We start from the raw sequence: 16,457 nt of genomic DNA on the forward strand, positions 1-16,457 counted from the left end.
TTTGTTTGGCTGTATACATGACAATAAACTTGACTTGACAAATACTATGTTGACAAAGAGATTCTGCAGGTGTTGGAAATCAAGAGGAACACATACAAAATGCTGGAGGAACTCAGCAGATCAGGCAGCATCTATGGAGAAGAATAGAGCATCTATGTTTCTGTCAGAGACCCTTTCCAGTCCTGATGACTGTGTATTTCTCTCATAGATACTGCCTGACCTGCTGAGGTCCCCAGCATTTTATTATGTGTTGAGATATCAAGTAAATGTCAGGGATCTTGGACTTGTTGATGTTCAAAGAGAGACCATGGAATGCAAGTCCACAACTGCCAGATAGCAACAACAAGGATGAATTGGATAGTGAAAAATACATTTGTACTCTGGCCTTCATAGGCTGGGGTATTGGAACATCATGTTGCATTTATATAAAACATAGATCAGACTGCATTTATTGTACTGGCCAATGTGGTAGCAATAGAGAGAGTGCAAAAGGAATTCACCTGGATGTTGCCTGAAATGGATGGCAGTAGTTATGAGCAGAGATTAGATAGACAGGCTTATTCTTATATAAGTTTATAGAAGTATGAGGAGCATAGACTGGATAGATAGTCCAACATTTTTCCAGGGCAGCAGAGTACAGAGCTAGAGGGCACAAGTTTTTCCAGTGGAGAAATTTCAAGGATGGATAAGTTTTTCTCATTGTGGAGTTGCCAGAGGGGGATAATGTAGATTGGTAGAATTACATCATTTAAGGGACACTACTTGGGTAGGAAAGGTATAGAGCAGGGGTTCCCAAGCTGGAGTCCATGGGGTCCTTGGTTATTGGTAGGAGTCCATGACATAAAAAAGGTTGGGAAGCACTGGCTTAGAGGGACATGGGCTGAATGCGATTAGTATAATAAGACTATAAGATATAGGAGCAGAAGTAGGCCACTTGGCCCATTGAGACTGCTCCACCTTTCAAACATGGGCTGATCTAATTCTTCCAGTCATCTCCACTCCACTGCCTTACCCCATACCCTTTGATGTCCTGGCTAATTGAAAACCTAATAGCCATCATTGTTGGCATGCACAATGTGAGGACAATAGACTGATTTTGGTTTATGATATGATATTGGATATGATATTGTGATTTTAAAATCATACCTCAATCGCAGAAAGCTGACAGTGATGGAAAGAGTAAATGATAGTTACAGTGTGCAGGCCAAACACAGTGTAGGCCAACACTGTGGAGACCAAGATTGTGCAAGGCAAACACTATGAAGGCTAAACATGGTGCAGGCCAAACATCGGTAGGGATGGAGGCTCTTCTAGCCACACAATTGCCACATTCGTTATAGCAACCATTTGTGTATCTCAGTGCATTATTTATTTCTCATTCTTGATTACCATTAGAAAGAAAGCACCCACTTTCTCAGAAGTTTGCGACGATTCGGAATGTCATCTAAAACTTTGACAAACTTCTACAGATATGCTGTGGAGAGTATATTGACTGGTTGCATCACAGCCTGATATGGAAACACCAATGCCCATGAAAAGAAAATACTACAAAACATAGTGGATATGTGCAGTGCATCACAGGTAAAGCCCTTCCCACCATTGAGCACAACTATATGGAACGCTGTCACAGGAAAGCAGCATCCACCATCAGCGACCTCCACCAGCCAGGCCATGTTCTCTTCTTGCAAGAAGGTACAGGAGCTTCAGGTCTCACGTCACCAGGTTCAGTAACAGTTATTACCCATCAACGATCAGGCTCCTGAACCAAAGGGGATAACTTTACTCACCCCATCACTGAACTGTTCTCACAACCTATGGACTCACTTTCAATTACTTTTCATCTCATGTTCTTGATATTTATTGATCATTATTATTGTTACTATTATTATTGTTTCTTTGTATTTTCTGTGAATACACATGAAAACAATCTCAGGTTTGTTTATGGTGACATATACTGTACGTGCCTTGATAATAAATTTCCTTTGCATTTCGAACTTTGACGTTTAACTTTTTTCTTGATTATGCACCTAATCTGTTCCGATTTTAGGATCTAAACACTAGGATCATTAGGTCAGCCCTTTGGCTCTGCTTGTTGTCTTCCCCTCCAATTCTCTTTCCTGCACACCTCAGTACGTACATTTAATATTATCATTACCTATTTTTTCAAGCACCTTATGAATCATTTGTTAGCTATTGTACACAAAATTATTTCAGTCACTGAAAAATTAGAATAATCGATCTACTTTAAACATTTACTTAATGCAAGTATCCCTGTAAGTGATGTGCTTGCTTCAGTTATCCCCCTTTATAGTGTAAATAAAAAATGAAACTCTTGCCTTAGACAACACAAGTGAATTTGCAGATGCTGGAAATAAATAAAAACACAAAATGCTGGCCTTAGACTCTGTGTTACTGACTTTATAGAGCAGATCCAAATATGAGTAATCTTGTGTTAGATTGCATTCTCGGTCCACGTTGTGGGTTGTTTATGGGTGAAGTGAAGTGAATTTATTTGAATACAGTTATTATATTTCATTTTTAAAAGTTAGCTAATTTGTCCTTTATATCAATATAATTTCACAGCTAACTTCGATTTGGATAATCCCAGAAAAAATGCCTGCTTGCAATTACACCTTTCTATCAGTTTGAGCACTTCAAGTACAGAAAGTTGTAATTATAACACAAAATTGCACTGACATTTCATAGTTCCCAAAGGCATATTCATTTTTAATGTTAATAGGTGTACATGAAGTTGTACTGTACATATGTTGTTAAAAATTTAGATTGTTACTTTCAAATTACTTATTCAACATTTATGAAATGTGTGCATTTTGTTCCTAAAGATATAAACAACACAAAACAGATTTTAAAGAAATTCCAACAGAGCGTCCCATTTTGCTGCCGTGCAGAGTGACGGGATGCAGGTGTATCGCTTATAGTTACATTCCATTGAATGGAACTCAGCCAGTCCGCTGCAGGTGCAAGCATTATGCAGATGACCATGATGAACTGGCACCTTACAAATGCAACAAGTGTGAGTATAGATCATTACAGTATTCTGAAAGGGTTAAACATACAAGGAGAGTTTGATGGCTCTGGGTCTGTACTCACGGGAGTTCAGAAGAATGAGAGGTTTTTCTTTAGTAAGGGAGTGAAAGGTTATGGGGAGAAGCCCAAAGAATGCAGTTGTGAAGGATAATAAATCAGCCACGATGGAATGGTGGAGCAGACTCAATGTGTCAAATGGTCAATGGAGGACTTCAATATGCAGGTAAATTGGGAAAATTAGGTTGGTGCTATCAGGAGGGGAAGTTTCTAGATTGCCAATGAGATGTTTATTAGAGCAGGTCGTGATTGAGCCCACCAGAGGATCAGCTATTCTGGATTGTGCAATGAACCAGAATTTATGAGAGACCTTAAGGTAAAAGAACCCTTAGGAGCAAGTAATCATAATATGAGTGAATTTGAAAAGAAAGATGAAACAACCGGGAATAGCAAGAGAAGTCAACACCAACATTAAAGCCAAAAACATGCCATATAATAGAGCAAAAATTAGCAGGAAGTTAGAGGATTGGGAGCTTTTAAAAATCAACAGAAGGCAACTAAAAAGGTCATTAAGAAGGTAAACATGGGATACGACAGTAAGCCAGCCAATAATGTTAAAGAGGATACTAAAAGTTTCTGCAGATACATAAAGTGTAAAAGAGAGGTGAGAGTAGATATTGGATCACTGGAAAATGATGCTGGAGAGGTAGTAATGGGGCACAACAAAATGGCATACAAACTGAATGAGTATAGAACATAGAATAGTACAGTACATTACAGGCCCTTCAGCCCACAATGTTGTGCTGACCCTCAAACCCTGCATCCCATATAACCCCCCACTTTAAATTCCTCCATATACCTGTCTAGTAGTCTCTTAAACTTCACTAGTGTATTTGCCTCCACCACTGACTCAGGCAGTGCATTCCACGCACCAACCACTCTCTGAGTAAAAAACCTTCCTCTAATATTCCCCTTGAACTTCCCTCCCCTTAACTTAAAACCATGTCCTCTTGTACTGAGCAGTGGTGCCCTGGGGAAGAGGCACTGGCGATCCACTCTATCTATTCCTCTTAATATCTTGTACACCTCTATCATGTCTCCTCTCATCCTCCTTCTCTCCAAAGAGTAAAGCCCTAGCTCCCTTAATCTCTGATTATAATCCATACTCTCTAAACCAGGCAGCATCCTGGTAAATCTCCTCTGTACCCTTTCCAATGCTTCCACATCCTTACTATACTGAGGTGACCAGAACTGGACACTGTACTCCAAGTGTGGCCTAACCAGAGTTTTTTAGAGCTGCATCATTACCTCGCGACTCTTAAATTCTATCCCTTGACTTATGAAAGCTAACACCCCATAAGCTTTCTTAACTATCCTATCTACCTGTGAGGCAACTTTCAGGGATCTGTGGACATGTACCCCCAGATCCCTCTGCTCCTCCACACTACCAAGTATCCTGCCATTTACTTTGTACTCTGCCTTGGAGTCTGACCTTCCAAAGTGTACCACCTCACACTTCTCTGGGTTGAACTCCATCTGCCACTTCTCAGCCTACTTCTGCATCCTATTAATGTCTCTCTGCAATCTTCGACAATCCTCTACACTATCTACAACGCCACCAACCTTTGTGTCATCTGCAAACTTGCCAACCCACCCTTCTTCCCCCACATCCAGGCCTTTAATAGAGGTCCCAGAACCGATCCTTGTGGGACACCACTAGTCACAAACCTCCAATCCAAATGTACTCCCTCCACTACGACCCTCTGCTTTCTGCAGGCAAGCCAATTCTGAATCCACCCGGCCAAACTTCCCTGGATCCCATGCCTTCTGACTTTCTGAATAAGCCTCCCGTGTGGAACCTTGTCAAATGCCTTACTAAAATCCATGTAGATCACATCCACTACACTACCCTCATGTATATGCCTGTTCACCTCCTCAGAGAACTCTATCAGGCTTGTTAGGCATGATCTGCCCTTCACAAAGCCATGCTGACTGTCCCTGATCAGGCCATAATTCTCTAACTGCCCATAGATCCTATCTCTAAGAATCTTTTCCAACAGCTTTCCCACCACAGATGTAAGGCTCACTGGTCTATAATTACCCGGACTATCCCTATTACCTTTTTTGAACAAGGGGACAACATTTGCCTCCCTCCAATTGTCCAGTACCATTCCCATGGACAACGAGGACATAAAGATCCCAGCCAGAGGCTCAGCAATCTCTTCCCTCGCCTTGTGGAGCAGCCTGGGGAATATTCCATCAGGCCCCGGGGACTTATCCGTCCTAATGTACTTTAACTCCAACACCTCCTCTCCCTTAATATCAACATGCTCCAGAACATCAACCTCACTCATATTGTCCTCACCGTCATCCAGTTCCCTTTCATTGGTGAATACCGAAGAGGAGTATTCATTGAGGACTTCGCTCACTTCCACAGCCTCCAGGCACATCTTCCCACCTTTATCTCTAATCGGTTCTACCTTCATTCCTGTCATCCTTTTGTTCTCCACATAATAGAAGAGTCTTGGAATTCTCCCTTACCCTACTCACCAAGGCTTTCTCATGCCCCCTTCTTGCTCTTCTCAGCCCCTTTTTAAGCTCCTTTCTTGCTACCCTATATTCCTCAATAGACCCATCTGATCCTTGCTTCCTAAACCTCATGTATGCTGCCTTCTTCTACCTGACTAGATTTTCCACCTCACTTGTCACCCATGGTTCCTTCGCCCTACCATTCTTTATCTTCCACACCGGGACAAATTTATGCTTAATATCCTGCAAGAGATCCTTAAACATCGACTACATGTCTATAGTACATTTCCCTGCAAAAATGTCATCCCAATTCACACTCGCAAGTTCTAGCCTTATAGCCTCATAATTTGCCCTTCCCGAATTAAAAATTTTCCTGTCCTTTCTGATTCTATCCTTTTCCATGATAATGCTAAAGGACAGGGAGCGGTGATCACTGTCCCCTAGCTGTTCACCCACTGAGAGATCTGTGATCTGACCCGGTTCGTTACCTAATACTAGATCTAGTATGGCATTCCCCCTAGTCGGCCTGTCAATATACTGTGACAGGAATCCATCCTGGACACACTTAACAAACTCTGCCCCATCTAAACCCTTGGAACTAATCAGGTGTCAATCAATATTAGGGAAGTTAAAGTCACCCATGATAACAACCATGTTATTTTTGCACCTTTCCAAAATCTGCCTCCCAATCTGCTCCTTGGTATCTCTGGTGTACCAGGGGGTGTATAGAATACTCCCAGTAGAGTAACTGCTCCCTTCCTGTTCTAAACTTCCACCCATACTGACTCAAAAGAGGATCCTGCTACATACCCATCCTTTCTGTAGCTGTAATAGTATCCCTGACCAGTAATGCCACCCCTCCTCCCCTTTCCCCCCTCTCTATCCCTTTTAAAGCACTGAAATCCAGGAGTACTGAGAATCTATTCCTGTCCTGGTGCCAGCCAAGTCTCTGTAATGGCCACTACATCATAATTCCATGTATGTATCCAAGCTCTCAGTTCATCACCTTTGTTCCTGATGCTTCTTGCATTGAAGTACACACACTTTAGCCCTTCTACCTTACTACCTTTACACCCTTTATTCTGCTTCTCTTTCCTCAAAGCTTCTCTATATGTTAGATCTGGCTTTACTCCATGCACTTCTTTCACTGCTCTATCGCTCTGGGTCCCATCCCCCTTGCAAATTAGTTTAAACCCTCCCGAACCATGCTAGCAAATCTACCTGCAAGGATATTGCTCCCCCTCGAGTTCAGGTGCAACCCATCCAATCTGTACAGGTCCCACCTTCCCCAGAAGAGATCCTAATGATCCAAAAATCTAAAACCCTGGCCCTTGCACCAACTCCTCAGCCACACATTCAATCTTGCATCAATCTTCATTGTGGGAGACACTAGCAGAATGGTGGTAGTTCCAGGTGCCAGGGATCATGAACTGTGTGAAATTACCGTAAGTAAAGAGAAGGTTCTTGGGAAACTGAAAGGTGTAAAGGTAGATAAGTCATCTGAACCAGATGATATACACCCCAGCTTTCTGAAAGAGGTGGCTGAAGAGATTGTGAAGGCATTAGTAATGATCCTTCAAGAATCACAAGATTCTGGAATGGTTCTGGAGGACTGGAAAATTGTAAATGTTACTCCAGTCTTCAAGAAGGGAGAGAGGCAGATGAAAGGAAATTATAGGCAAGTTAGTCTGATCTTAGTGGTTGGGAAGATGTTGTTGATTATTAAAGATGAGGTCTCAAAGTACTTGGAAGCATGTGATAAAATAGGCCATAGTCAGTATGGTTTCCTCAGGGGAAAATCTTGCCTGACAAATCTTTGGAAGTCTTTGAAGAAATAACAAATAGGATAGACAAAGGAGAATTGGTTGATGTTATCACTTAAATTTTCAGAAGGCCTTTGAAAGGTGCTTCACATGAGGTTGCTTACAAGCTACGAGCCCATAGAATTACAGGAAAGATGCTAGCATGGATAAAGCAGTAACTAATTGGCAGGAGGAAAAGAGTGACAATAAGGAGTTCCTTTGCTGGCTGGCTGCTGGTGACTAGTGGTGTTCCACAGGGGTCTGTGTTGATACGAATTCTTTTTACATTATATGGCAATGATTTGGATGATGGGATTGATTGCTTTGTTGCGAAGTTTGCAGCCAATAAGAAGATAGATAGAAGGTAGGTAGTTTGGATGAAGTAGAGAAGGTAGACAGATTAGGAGAATGAGCAATGAAATGGCAGATGGAATACAGTGTTGGGAAGTGTAGAGTCATACACTTTGGTAGAAGAAATGAAAGGGTTGTCTATTTTTTAAATGGAGAGAAAATACAAAAACTGAGGTGCAAAGAGACTTAGGAATCTTTGTGTAGGATTCCTTAAAGGTTTGTTAGCAGGTTGAGTCTGTGGTGAGGAAGGCGATGCAATTTTAACATTCATTGAAAGAGGACTAGAACATAAAAGCAAAGATGTAACGTTGAAATTTTATAAAGCACTGGTGAGGCCTCACTTAGAGTATTGTGAGCAGTTTTGAGGCCCTTATCTTAGAAGGGATGTGCTGAAACTAGAGAGGGTTCAAAGGATGTTTACAAAAATGATTCCAGGATTACATGGCTTGTCATATGAAGAACGTTTGATGGCTCTGGGCCTGTATGAATTCAGAAGAATGAGGGGTAACTTAATTGAAACCTATCAAATAGTGAAAAGCCTTTCGAGTGGATGTAGAGAGGATGCTTCCCATGGTGGGCGAATCTAAGATCAGAGGACACAATCTCAGAATAGGGCGAGAATCCTTTTAGAATAGAGATGAAGAGATATTTCTTTAGCCAGGCAGTGGTGAATTTATGAAATTCTTTGCCACAGGCAGCTGTGGAGGCCAAATCTGCCTATTTAAGGCTGAGATTGATAGATTTTTGATTGGTCAAGGCATGAAGGATATGGAGAGAAGGCAAGAGATTGGGGTTGAGAAGAGAATTGGATCAGCCATGGTGAAATGGCTGAGCAGATTTGATGGGCCAAATTGCCTAATTCTGCTCCTATGTCTTATTAATTATGTCTTGTATTTCTCAAGTTTTTTTTAATCTAATCTTATAAGATAAATCATGTTTCTTTCTAGCATTGTGATTATTGTTAGAAAGTAACTTTCCCAAACCTTCATAACTAATATTATAGAGTGACAATCTCAGCATCTGTGGGTGGGGAGGCTGAAGGAACTGTGATGTTTCAGGATGAAACCCTGGAACAAAACTAAATTCTAATCTGGTTTAAAAATAAAGCTTGGCTCCATTGATTTATATTGCTCTGAAAGATATATGTTTGTAAAGAGCATAAACCATATTTTAAAGAAATCCAATGGAACATTCAGAACATCAAGATCTACAAAGACTGCATCTAATGTCAGGACTGAATGAGGGCTATCGACTTGTGTTCTAAAAGACTGAGCAGCCTGTAAAGTTGAAGCCGGGTGTGCCCACATTACTGTATGTGTGTGTATTTGTGAAGTGACAGCTCACCTATGTTACTGTATGTTCAAAGAATGTATAAATTATACACCTTGAGATTTGTTTGCTGACAGGTAGCCACAAAGCCAGAAACCCGAAAGAAGCACAATAAAATAAGACCACCACCCAATGCGAAAGAGAGGGGGGAGAAAGCCTCAAAAATCATGAAACAACTGAAGTGAACAACAACATTCTGAACCAAACTGAGCCCTCAGATCCAAACCCTAGGGCAGTCTGGAGTAGGCCCAAAGCCTTGCTTATCAGTTCATCATATTAGCGGGCAGCCAGGGCAGTCTTCATATCCTCATGATGCATCATTAATAACTCTCGGAGACAGGAAGTGAACGATAGGCTTTTATTAGCAGCAAAAGGGACATCTTGGAGACTGAGGGATGAGCAGTGCCCCAATCGCCTTTATACAGGGGTCTGTGGGAGGAGCCACAGGAGCAGTCAGCAGAGGGGCGTGTCCAGACAGGTATACATAGTTTATCACATTCACCACCCCTTTGTTTTAAAAGAGAGTCCCCACAGGGCAAAGTTTCTTACAAGTATATTTACAGGTCAAGTCTATCGGGCGATCAAGTCTGTCGCTGTGATCTACGTAGCACCGGTGACGGTGGTTGTGCTGGCTCCAGCCTGACTTGAGGTGCCAGCCCGTTAGGCATCAGTAATCCTTCATGCATGTGCATGGCGCCCGGTTATGGGAGTGTCGTGAGGCGTCTGTGTAGGGCTTGGCGTGCGCGGTGTCTCATGGGTATATACATCAGTGGGTACTGGGTTCATAGTCACCATGGAGTGTTCGGGGTAGGGGTCTGGTGCTCCTGCGGGCGCCAGGTTGCGCACGGAGACTGTGTCCTCCCGCCCATAAGGTAAGACCACGTAGGCATACTGGGGGTTTGCATGAAGTAGGTCAACCCTCTCCACCAGCGGGGAGTATTTATTCCTACTCGCATGTTTCCGGAGCAGCACCAGCCCTGGGGACGTCAGCCAAGCCGGTAGGGTGGTCCCAGTGGCAGACTTCCTGGGAAAAGAAAAGAGTCGCTCATGAGGGGTGGCATTGGTGGACGTGCATAACAGGGAGTGAATGGAGTGGAGTGCCTCTGGGAGGACCTCCTGCCAGCGAGAGACCGGCAATCCCTTTGACCTAAGGGCTAAAAGTGTGGCCTTCCACACCGTGGCATTCTCTCTCTCACCACCTGTCCATTTCCCCGGGGATTATAGCTCGTGGTCCTACTAGTAGCAATACCCCTAGCCAGCAGGTATTGGTGCAGCTCATCACTCATAAATGAGGACCCTCTATCACTGTGGATATAGCAGGGATATCCATACAGAATGAAGAGCTGGCGCAGGGCTTTTATGATGGACGTGGCAGTGGATGGTAAAGGGGAACCGCGAGTACTTGTCGATTATGTTGAGAAAGTAGAAAGTTTACGATTTACGTCAACGATTTAGATGATGGCATTGAGAATAACATCAGCAAGTTTGCTGATGATACTAAGCTGGGTGGCAGTGTGACATGTGATGAGGATGTTAGGAGAATTCAGGGTGACTTGGATAGGCTGGGTGAGTGGGCAGATACTTGGCAGATGACGTTTAATGTGAATAAGTGTGAGGTTATCCACTTTGGGAGTAAGAACAGGAAGGCAGATTATTATGTGAATGGTGTAAAGTTAGGTAAGGGAGAAATACAAAGAGATCTAGGAGTCCTTGTTCATCAGTCACTGAAGGTGAATGAGCATGTGCAGCAGGCAGTGAAGAAGGCTAATGGAATGTTGGCCTTTATTACAAGGGAATTGAGTACAAGAGCAAGGAAATCCTCTTGCATTTGTACAGGGCCCTGGTGAGACCACACCTGGAGTATTGTGTACAGTTTTGGTCTCCAGGGTTAAGGAAGGACATCCTGGCTGTAGAGGAAGTGCAGCGTAGATACACAAGGTTAGTTCCTGGGATGTCCAGCCTGTCTTACGCAGAGAGGTTAGAGAGACTGGGCTTGTACACACTGGAATTAAGGAGATTAAGAGGGGATCTGATTGCAACATATAAGATTATTAAGGGATTGGACAAGATAGAGGCAGGAAATATGTTCCAGATGCTGGGAGAGCCCAGTACCAGAGGGCATGGTTTGAGAATAAGGGGTAGGTCATTTAGGACAGTGTTAAGGAAAAACTTCTTCTCCCAGAGAATTGTGGGGGTCTGGAATGCACTGCCTCGAAAGGCAGTGGAGGCCAATTCTTTGGATGCTTTCAAGAAGGAGCTAGATAGGTATCTTATGGATAGGGGAATCAAGGGATATGGGGACAAGGCAGGAACCGGGTATTGATAGTAGATGATCAGCCATGATCTCAAAATGGCGGAGCAGGCTCAAAGGGCCGAATGGTCTACTTCTGCACCTATTGTCTATTGTCTGTTGTGGTCGGTGGAGGGAAGGGGGCCTTAAAGACGACACTCAGTCGCTCAGTCAAGGGGTGGGTGGCCTTGATAAGTTGTGCCTTTTCAGGATGGTAGAAGTGCGGTTTGCACTCAGCACAGACTTGGCTGTCCCTGGTCATCGTTCAGATTTCCTCAAGGGAGTAAGGCAGGTTCTGGGCTTTCACGAAATGGTAAAGCTGGGTGACCCCCGGGTGGCAAAGATCTGCATGGAGGGCGTATAGCCGGTCGAGCTGCACGCTAGCACATGTTCCCCGGGATAGGGCATCAGGGGGCTCATTGAGCCTTCCAGGCCAGTACAGGATGTCATAGTTGTGGGTGGAGAGTTCTATTCTCCACCTTAAAATTTTATCATTTTTGATTTTGCCCCGCTGTTGGTTGCTAGACATGAACGCAACTGTGCGCTGGTCGGTCAGCAAGGTGAACCTTTTGCCGGCAAGATAATGTCTCCAGTGCCTAATAGCTTCCACTATGGCCTGGGCTTCTTTCTCCACCGCGGAGTGCCGAATTTCAGGGCCTTGAATGGCACAAGAGAAGAATGCTACCGGCCTTCCTACCTGATTGAGGATAGCAGCCAGCATGAAGTCGGGGGCGTCACTCTCTACATGGAAGGGAATGGTCTTGTCCACCGCATGCATCGTTGCTTTGGCAATGTCCCCTTTAATGCGGCTGAAGGCCTCGTGGGCCTCGGCTGAGAGGGGAAATGTAGTGGACTTGACCAGGGGGCAGGCCTTGTCTGCGTAATGGGGGACCCATTGGGCGTAATAGGAAAAGAAGCCCAGGCACCATCTGAGGGCTCTGAGGGTGGTGGGAAGAGGGAGTTCCAACAGGGGGCGCATACGGTCGGGATCAGCGCCAATGACTTCGTTCTCCATGACATGCCCAAGGATAGCAAGTTGGGTGGTTCCGAACAGACACTTGTCCCTGTTATAGGTAAGGTTAAGAGCTTTGGCCACTTGGAAAAATCATTGGAGGTTGGAGTTGTGATCCTGCCAGTTGTGACTGCAGATGGTGATGTTATCCAGATATGGGAACGTGGCCTTCAGTTGGCACTGGTCCACCATCCGGTCCATTTCCCTCTGGAAGACAGAGACATCATTCGTGACACTGAAGGGGAAGTGCAGGAAGTGATAGAGCCTGCTGCCTGCCTCAAAGGCAGTGTAGGGGTGGACCTCCGGGTGGATGGGGAGCTGATGGTAAGCGGATTTTAGGTCTATGGTCGAGTACACCTTGTACTGAGCTATCTGATTGACCATATCCGCGATGCGGGGTAGGGGGTACGCGTCAAGCTGCGTGAACCTATTGATGGTCTGGCTATAGTCCACGACCATCCTATTTTTCTGCCCTGTCCGAACAACAACCACCTGGGCCCTCCAAGGACTTGTGCTTGACTCAGTGATCCCCTCCCTGAGTAGCCGCTGCACCTTCGACTTATTGAAGGCCCTGTCCCCCACGCTGTACCTCCTGCTTTTAGTTGCCACAGGTTTACAGACGGGGGTCAGGTTGGTGAACAGCGGTGGGGGAGGGATCTTGAGGGTGGAGAGGCTGCAAGTGGTGTCTGTAGCGCAGCTGTAGGCATGGTGTTGGGTGGGATGTGCGGGTCAGTGTGTGTGTGTGGTCAGTAGCGGGGTTTGTGACGAAGTCCCACAGAACTGAGGATTTCTGACAGTGATTGGTGGGAGGGGCCCCTCATACTTTTCAGGTGTCACACTTTTCAGGTGGCTCTGGAAGTCGAGCCCCAATAGCACAGGGGCACACAGTTGAGGCATGACCAGTAACGCAAAGTCCTGATATTCTGTGCCCTGCACCACCAATGTCGCTACACAACCCCCCAGGATGTCTGTGGAATGCGATCCAGAAGCCATGGTGACCTTCTGGTTTACTGGCCGTGTCATGAGTCCGCAGTGTTTCACCGTGTCCGGGTGAATAAAACTCTCAGTGCTGCCCGTGTCAAGCGGGCAGCTAGTCCTGCGCCCCTCCACCAGGATGTCCATCATTGACCTTGTGAGCTGGTGTGGAGTGCTTTGGTCGAGGGTCACGGAGGCCAGAGTTGCATTGCCGTCTTGGTGCCTGGTAAGCACCCGTGGGTCGGAGGTGGGGCGAGGTGGCGCCGACAAAGATGGCCGCCCCCCATGCCTTGCACATGGCGAGCAGGCAAGATGGCGACCCCCAGGGCTCGCATGCGGCGCTGCTTGACCCCACTTTGACTTACAGGCCTTGGTGAAGTGGCCCTTCTTTCCGCAGCTGGAGCAGATAGCTTCTCAGGCCGGGCAGTGTTGTCTGGGGTGCTTTACGAGTCCGCAGAAGTAACACTGCGCAGACTTGCAACTGACAGCAGCTGTGGTTGATTCGCCGGCGGGTTGCGGGGTCTGCAAACGTCCACGGGGCTGGCAGGAGATCGCATGCCTGGACAGTGTCAGGATTGTGCAGAGCAGCCTCCAGTGTGTCGGCCAGCTCGATCGCCGACTGTAAGGTAAGATCGGCATGTTCCAGCAGCCGCTGGTGCACATACACTGACCTGATCCCTGTAACAAAGGCATCTCTTACCAGCAGCTCTGCATGCTGTTCCACTGTCAGTCCCCTGCAGTCGCAGGCCCGCACGAGTGTCTGTAGGGCCCGGACAAACTCAGTGCTTGACTCTCTGGCCCGCTGCCGCCGTGTTGCTAAGAGATGTCTTGCATGGATGGTGTTCACCGGCTGCCGGTATTGCCTTTTGAGGGCATCCATCGCACCCCGGTAGTCCGTTTGGTCCCTGATCATGGAGTAGACCCTTGGACTGATTCTGGAGAGGAAAACACTGCACAGCGTGACAGGCTCAGTTATATGCATCTCCTCCAGGTATGATTCGAAGCATGCTAGCCAGAGTTCGAAAGCGTTGCCAGCTTCCCGGCATTGAGGGTCAAGATCCAATCTGTTGGGTTGTAAAATGCTCTCCATGTTTTAAAATTGCTTCTAATAAAATCGATGCACCATCAATAACTCTCGGAGATAGGAAGTGAATGATAGGCTTTTATTAGCAGCAAAAGGGACATCTCTGAGACTGAGGGAGGAGCAGTGCCCCAATCGCCTTTATACAGGGGTCTGTGGGGGGAGCCACAGGAGCAGTCAGCAGAGGGGCGTGTCCAGACAAGTATACATAGTTTACCACACCTCAGTGCCATGGAGATTGAGTGAAATCACCTCTCACCTTGGATCTTGACACCCTGTCTTTTCAATTTATCTGGGCCAGTGTTTAAATTGACCAAACAACAGAACAGCAAAAGGCTCTGGTGTCCTGGAAAGAGGAGTGAACATCATTGCAGAGACTAAGCAAAATCAGCTCTTGCCTCCAATCTGGATATGAATAATAGATTGTACCTTGCACTTGAATCTGGCTACTGCAAAGGGTTTGGAGCCTAGACCACGCTGCCCAATGTCTCGCTTTGGGTGCAGATTTCAGCACCCGGCTCAAAGCTGCTCTCAAGGTCTTCAAATCAGCTTGGCATCCAGAGTGATCCAACCTTAGACTCAGGCCAGTAGTACAGGCATCGAATCTCCTCTGCTTCCACTTCTCCTTTCCAAATGGCTCATTCTATCTGTATTGATTCTGCAACACACCATCTTGTTCATCCCCCAAACTCGCCTTGCCATTGCTCACCTCCTCACTGTTTGAGGTGACAATTTAACACATTTACCTCAGAAAAGGTGTTTTTAGTGAAGGTTTTGGTTGAATTTCTTGCCTTTTTAACCACCAGTGAGCTGTCACACATGTTTGGTAGCACCATCTTAACTAGAAGATATGTGCATATTTGTGAGGTGGCAGCTCTCCTCACTGTGTCATTGAGCTGTCCGTTATGTTGAAGCTGGGAGTGTCTATGTTACTCAATGTGTATGTGTATTTGTGAGGTGAGAGCTCTCCTCGCTGTGTCACTGAGCTGCCTGTAATGTTGAAGTTGGCAGTGCCTAAGTTACTGTATGCATGAACATGGAACGAACTTCAGATTTGGGGCAGATATACATTTAAATGTCAGTGTGAGATATTTCCCCATAGATTTGTGTCACTCCTTAGATAATTCCATCAATTACCTGCTCCTGCTGCTTTTTCATAGTTGGTATGAATTAAACTCATGGCAAAACAGTGAATTTTGTGCTTTAAATGTATCTTTTAATGAAGTGTTAACAGAGATAATAAACTACCATCAGATCATAAGACATAGCAGTAAAATTAGGCTGTTTGGCACATTGAGTCTGTTCTGCCATTTCATCATGACTGAACCACTTCTCTCTCAGCCCCAGTCTCCTGCCTTCTCCCGTAACCCTTCATACCCTGACTAATTAAGAATCTATCAACCTTTTCCTTAAATATACCAAATGGCATGCCCTCCACAGCTGCCTGTGGCTACAAATTCCACAGATTCACAAACCTCTGGCTACAGAAATTCCCCCTTATCTCTGTTCTAAATGGACGTCCCTCTATTCTGAGGCTGTCTGGTCATAGACTCCCCCACCATAGGAACCATCCTCTCCAGATCCACTCTATTAAGCTCTTACTAATCAATAACTGTCAGACTGTTTTTAGACCTCTTCTGAAGTACAGCAGCCTGAAGAGGTTATGGGTTAAGGGTGAAAGGTAAAATATTTAAGGGAAACATGAAGGGGAACTTCTTTAGTCAGAGGGTGGTGAGAGTGTGTAACGAGCTGCCAGTGCAAGAGGTGAATGTGGGTTTGATTTTAGCATGTAAGAGAATTTTGGTTAAGTACATGGATGGGAGAGGTATAGAAGGCTATTGTCTGGGTGCAGGTCAATGGAACAAGGCAGAATAATAGTTCAGCAAGGTCTAGATGGGCCTTATGGACTGTTTCTGTGCTGTAGTACTTTATGATTCTATGACTCATAATGGTTCAGAATAGCTTCTTTACTCTGCCATCAGATTTCTGAATACCTCATTACTTCTTTTTGCACTATTTATTTTGTAATTTATAGTATCATTT

At 45.2% G+C, this 16,457-nt stretch overlaps 1 protein-coding gene across 1 annotated transcript in view; it reads left to right on the forward strand.

The window, feature by feature from the left end:
- The window catches only part of fam221a (family with sequence similarity 221 member A), a 50,510-nt gene that overhangs the window by 16,651 nt on the left and 17,402 nt on the right, over positions 1–16,457 (forward strand). The window contains exon 3 of the mRNA XM_059944934.1: positions 2,844–3,034. Coding sequence (XP_059800917.1) covers positions 2,844–3,034 — 191 coding nt within the window. The remainder of the gene's footprint in view (positions 1–2,843; positions 3,035–16,457) is intronic.

Source organism: Hypanus sabinus, chromosome 20 (genome assembly GCF_030144855.1).
Source record: "Hypanus sabinus isolate sHypSab1 chromosome 20, sHypSab1.hap1, whole genome shotgun sequence".
NCBI lineage: Eukaryota > Metazoa > Chordata > Chondrichthyes > Myliobatiformes > Dasyatidae > Hypanus > Hypanus sabinus.